Source organism: Engraulis encrasicolus, chromosome 7, assembly GCF_034702125.1.
Source record: "Engraulis encrasicolus isolate BLACKSEA-1 chromosome 7, IST_EnEncr_1.0, whole genome shotgun sequence".
In the NCBI taxonomy this organism is placed as follows: Eukaryota; Metazoa; Chordata; class Actinopteri; order Clupeiformes; family Engraulidae; genus Engraulis; species Engraulis encrasicolus.
The window spans coordinates 43,451,857-43,456,856 of NC_085863.1; the positions used below are offsets into that span (position 1 = coordinate 43,451,857).

Sequence of the window (5,000 nt, forward strand, 5' to 3'; positions counted from 1 at the left end):
AATATCATCTAATAACACCACAACAGCTATTGGTGCCGCTTTATCTGTACAAAATATCACATCATACTGTAATTAAATAAACTAATACATGTGCTCTGGATTTGATTTGATTTGGATTGTCATCGTAAAACAAGTCATTTTTGGCGGGGAAGAAATGTTATTTTATTTTTTGCGTGAAACTAGATAATAGACTGCAATGTGCGCCTCACATCTCTGACGTAACCAAGGCTGAAGGTGCACAGCCAACCCTACTGTGGCACCGTCAGACATGCGACTTCTGTTGTGTAGTCCAAATAATTACATATACACAGGTATATCACATATAACTCACAAATTGCTTGACAAGTGAAGTCAACAATCACACAATTGGCTATCATTAATTCTGAGGTACAGCGTATGTACGAGATAGGGGGGGGAAGTTGAGGTAGGTAGGACCATAGATTTGATCAGTCCATTAGAGTCCAGTCAATGTTTTTGACCTCATTAGCCCCATGTGCTGCCCGTAAAGGGGTGTAGACTTACACTAGGTATCCCATAACCAAGCTAAGGCTAGGTTTATGCTGGTACTGAGCCGGCAGCGACCGTACAGAAACCAGCCACCACGCCCCCTCTGCAGAGCTGAACAGACACCTTGCGGAGCTGAACGTATGGTTCTGGGGTCCGTATCTCGAAAGCGTCTTTGCTAACGACGGTAGCAACGTCCTTCGTAAGAGCGACTCAACTCCCTCTCAACAGCGACGCTCAACACTAAATCCAAGGGAACGGTAAGACAGTGCAAGGTCCTGATTGGCCTGGACTTGACGTCATCGGCGCCCTTGAATTCTCGGCAGGAAAAAAAGGCCACGCCCGTAATGGGAGTACGTACTTGAAGGCAGAACTATGAACATCCCCCACCTCTGGTAGTGCAGTTCCTGTCAACTTCGTTGCAGGAGAGGCTCACCTGGAGAGACCCAGTAGTTGGAGATGGGAGGAGTTGCACCATCTCCCGACCTGCGCCACCTCCACTAGCACCTGGGACATTGGGCCCGTGTCCTGGGACACACGGCTAGACGACACCTGGGGGGGGGGGGTATTGGAAGAACACGGTTAAATATTAAACTTGAAGTTAACCAGGAATAGATAAGCCCACATCATTGTGTCACTTAGACTCCAGCCTCTTCTATTAGATGATTTACGATTACCTCAAGGTGAGCTTATTCTCAAGGTGAGCAATTCTCCTTTGTCTTCGCACAGAGCAGAGGGCACACAAACAGTGTGTGTTAAGTGTTGTATACTGTACTGTAGCTGTCCTTCAGAGCATGTATGCATTGCCTGTGTGTGTGTGTGTGTGTGTGTGTGTATGTGTGTGTGTGTGTGTGTGTGTGTGTGTGTGTGTGTGTGTGTGTGTGTGTGTGTGTGTGTGTGTGTGTGTGTATGTGTCAACATTTGTGAGTGTTTGTTTGTGTGTATGTGTGTGCGTGCACACGTACTATGTGAGTCTGTGTACGTGTGTGTATGCATGTGCGATTGTGTGCACAATATGAGTGTGTGCGTGAGAGAGAGAGAGAGAGAGAGAGAGAGAGAGAGAGAGAGAGAGAGAGAGAGAGAGAGAGAGAGAGAGAGAGAGAGAGAGAGAGAGAGAGAGAGAGAGCTACCTTTCTCTTGATGAGGGGGAGTAAGTTTGCCTGAGATCTCTGGAAGTACTGGTGCTGAAACTCTACTCTGCGGCTCCCTCCATCCTTGGGCAAGCCATCTATGTGATTGTGCACCACCTTGTGGAAGCCATCTGTAAACACACACACACACACACACACACACACACACACACACACACACACACACACACACACACACACACACACACACACACACACACACACACACACACACACACACACACACACACACACACCATTTGTAGGCATATTACATTATACTATGGTACGATACCACATTTTATTACCTTTATTCATAATGTAATGCCAACTTACTGTATTTGAATTGACTCTTAAAGGGACACTGTGTGAGATTTTTAGTTGTTTATTTCCAGAATTAATGCTGCCCATTCACTAATGTTACCTTTTTAATGACTACTTACCACCCGCATCAAATTTTAAGTATTCATTATGACTGGAAAAATTGCACTTTTCATACATGAAAAGGGGGATCTTCTCCATGGTCTCCAAAAATAGCAATTTTTAGCTGCAAAAATAACAGTACTTGGACCATACTAGAAAATATTTGTTTATTACTTAGTAAACTTTCATGTAAAGATCAAATTTGGCAATAGGCAGCCCAGTTTCAATGAGCAGCATAGTTGCAGTACCTTTTTTGACCATTTCCTGCACAGTGTCCCTTTAAAGCAGGGGTGTCAAACATACGGCCCGCGGGCCGCATCCGGCCCGCCAGAGGGTTCCATCCGGCCCGGATGTAAAAAAAAAAAAAAAATATAAATTGTTTTTTTTTTTTACTTTTTTTTTTTTTTTTTAATGAAATAACCGAAATGCGCAATTACGGCCCTCGGGGCAAAATCAAGACCTGCATGACATTAACACAATGGTCCCTCTGTTACACTGTATATACCGGTATGTAGTAAAGTGCACATCACACTTCTATTATAAATAGTGAATTTGTACTGTAACAGGCATTTGATAAAGCTCATATATTATAGACCTCATATATACAGATAAAATATTAATACTTCTTATTCGTATTGTATTGGTATTGGTGGTAATTAAATATTAAATATAATTGGATTTGTATTGGTTCCTATTAAGCACAAACTGGAAACGGGATGTTAGAATGCGTGAAAATGCAGGAAATTACATATAAGAAATACAAAATATTCTGGGGGAAAACCCCCAGACCCCCTGCCAAAATGAACTGTCCCATATTTAATAAGTTGACGGTTGGCAATGAATGAATGAAGTCAAGGAAATTTTGCATAGGATTATCAGTATTGCATTGCTTTCTACATATTCAACACACTTAAAACGTGATAGTACTGAACACTAATCCTCTGCTTTATGGTTTTTTTTTTTTTTTGGCGATGATGTTACTAATGCGGCCCGCTTGAGGTCCACATGGGTTGTATGCGGCCCCCGGACCAAAATGAGTTTGACACCCCTGCTTTAAAGGGACAGTTTGGTCAATTTCAACATGCAGTTGTAATGCTCACACTACCCTGGACTTGTCAGTGCCGGAGATTTTTTTTCTTCTTCTTCAGCCATTTCCGAGATCCTGGTCATTGTAATGGGGGCAGCTCTTTGTTTGCATTTCAAAAAAAACATTTTTATTTATTCCCAAAAACATCCAAAAGGTTATAAAACATCAGCAGACAACTAGCAAACAGCAGTACCTTTTGGGAAAATATTTGGAGTTGGCCTATGTTTCATTTTTTAAAAATGTAAACAAACGCTGCCCCCATTAGAATTGCTCATATCTCGGAAAGGGCTGAGCCGAAAAATGTGGCATCACCAGGTACTGACAAGTCAAGGGTAGCGTGAGCAATACAACTGCATGTTGAAATTGACCAAACTGTCCCTTTAACATGATGCAGTGTTTCCCACAGAAATGTTGGAAACTATGGGGGCAGCCTGGATTTTTTTTTGTCCGGGGGGGGGGGGGGGTCTTTTCACGGGCCTTTTTTTTTTCTAGGGGGGGGGGTGTATTCACGCAGTGTAAATGCAAAATGGCAAAACAATGAGTACAGTATGACATTGGCGCATGGAGAAACTATAGACCAGGGGTGTCCAAACTTTTTTTAGTGAGGGCCGAATACAGGAAAATGAACAAGGGGCCGGGCCGCACTTTAGCGCCGGTGACATAGCCTATTGTGTGATGACCGGTAAGGTACCAAACCAAATACACAAGGGAGACAAAAGCTGTCTGGTAGCTCATGATTTAGGCTATTTCCAATATTTTCAAGAGGCAAAGAAAAGGTAACAAAAATTGCATCAATATTATTGTGTCAGTGTATGAATTATCCACATGTACACGGTTAACAATTAAGCTTATTATTAATTGTTATTAATTATTATTAAATTGATATTTTATTATTGCCTACAATCAATCAATGCATGCTTATATGCTGTTTTAATTGTATTCAATTCTTATTATAGCCACTACTTGCTGTTCCCCGGCACTTCATGGGTTAATGTGGAACTCGTGCTGATCCAATCAGATCAAGTGCCTCTCTCTCAGACGCACGCAGGCAGGAATGAAAACAAAAAGGCAGCTCTTCTCTCTGTGCCTCCCTCAGTTTAAATGAGCTAGTTTTGTCGTAACCTAGCATGTTTAGCTAACTTGCTACAGCCAAAGAGGCAATTTTACATGATGGATTCACAAAGCAATCAAAAAATAATGTCACTTGTGCGAAGTGTGCTTACAGTAAAGCATGATACTATTCCAACTGTGGGTTAAAGTTACAAAGTGCTAAGCAATCGCTAACGCTAACCGCTAATTAAGTTTGGAGTGTTTATAAGCAGCTGTTGCCGTAACTGTCTCCTATTATTTGGTGACGGACGGCGCTAACATAACAATGCCATAACCGCCGAATACATCTTATTTTAACAAGGTGATGAAAAAGTACCCAAACTACCCCGGCCCCAATGGAAACTTGAAAAATATCTTAGCATCATGATTTAGTTCCCAGCCTGTCATCCTGAACTCAGCGTGAACAGGTCTGGGTTCCCATGAATAGGATTTTGCAAACTAGTTCATCTGTGTTTGTTAGAAGGCATTGCTCATTTGTGGTCAAGCCAAAATATTTCCTTTGGATGCAGCAACTTATTAGCAACCATCATTTTCCCCTTGTTTCTCTGATAGGACTACTACCTAACAAACAAGAAACAACTAGCCAGGTGGAAGTGGAGTTTTAGCGGGTGGCGCCACTTGGTGTTCAAACTCAGAATTGCAACAGAGTTACAATGTAGGTCAAATGTAATGTGCGGGCCATGTTCAATCACATTTTAAAAATCTGCCGCGGGCCAATAAAAACGGGCTCGCGGGCCGGAGTTGGC

At 42.3% G+C, this 5,000-nt stretch overlaps 1 protein-coding gene across 1 annotated transcript in view; it reads right to left on the reverse strand.

Annotated features, from left to right (window-relative positions):
- si:dkey-18a10.3 (heat shock factor protein) overlaps positions 1-5,000 on the reverse strand; it is a 14,022-nt gene that overhangs the window by 5,860 nt on the left and 3,162 nt on the right. The window contains exons 3-4 of the mRNA XM_063202569.1: positions 1,635-1,765; positions 941-1,056 (exon numbers count right to left, since the gene is read on the reverse strand). Coding sequence (XP_063058639.1) covers positions 941-1,056; positions 1,635-1,765 — 247 coding nt within the window. The remainder of the gene's footprint in view (positions 1-940; positions 1,057-1,634; positions 1,766-5,000) is intronic.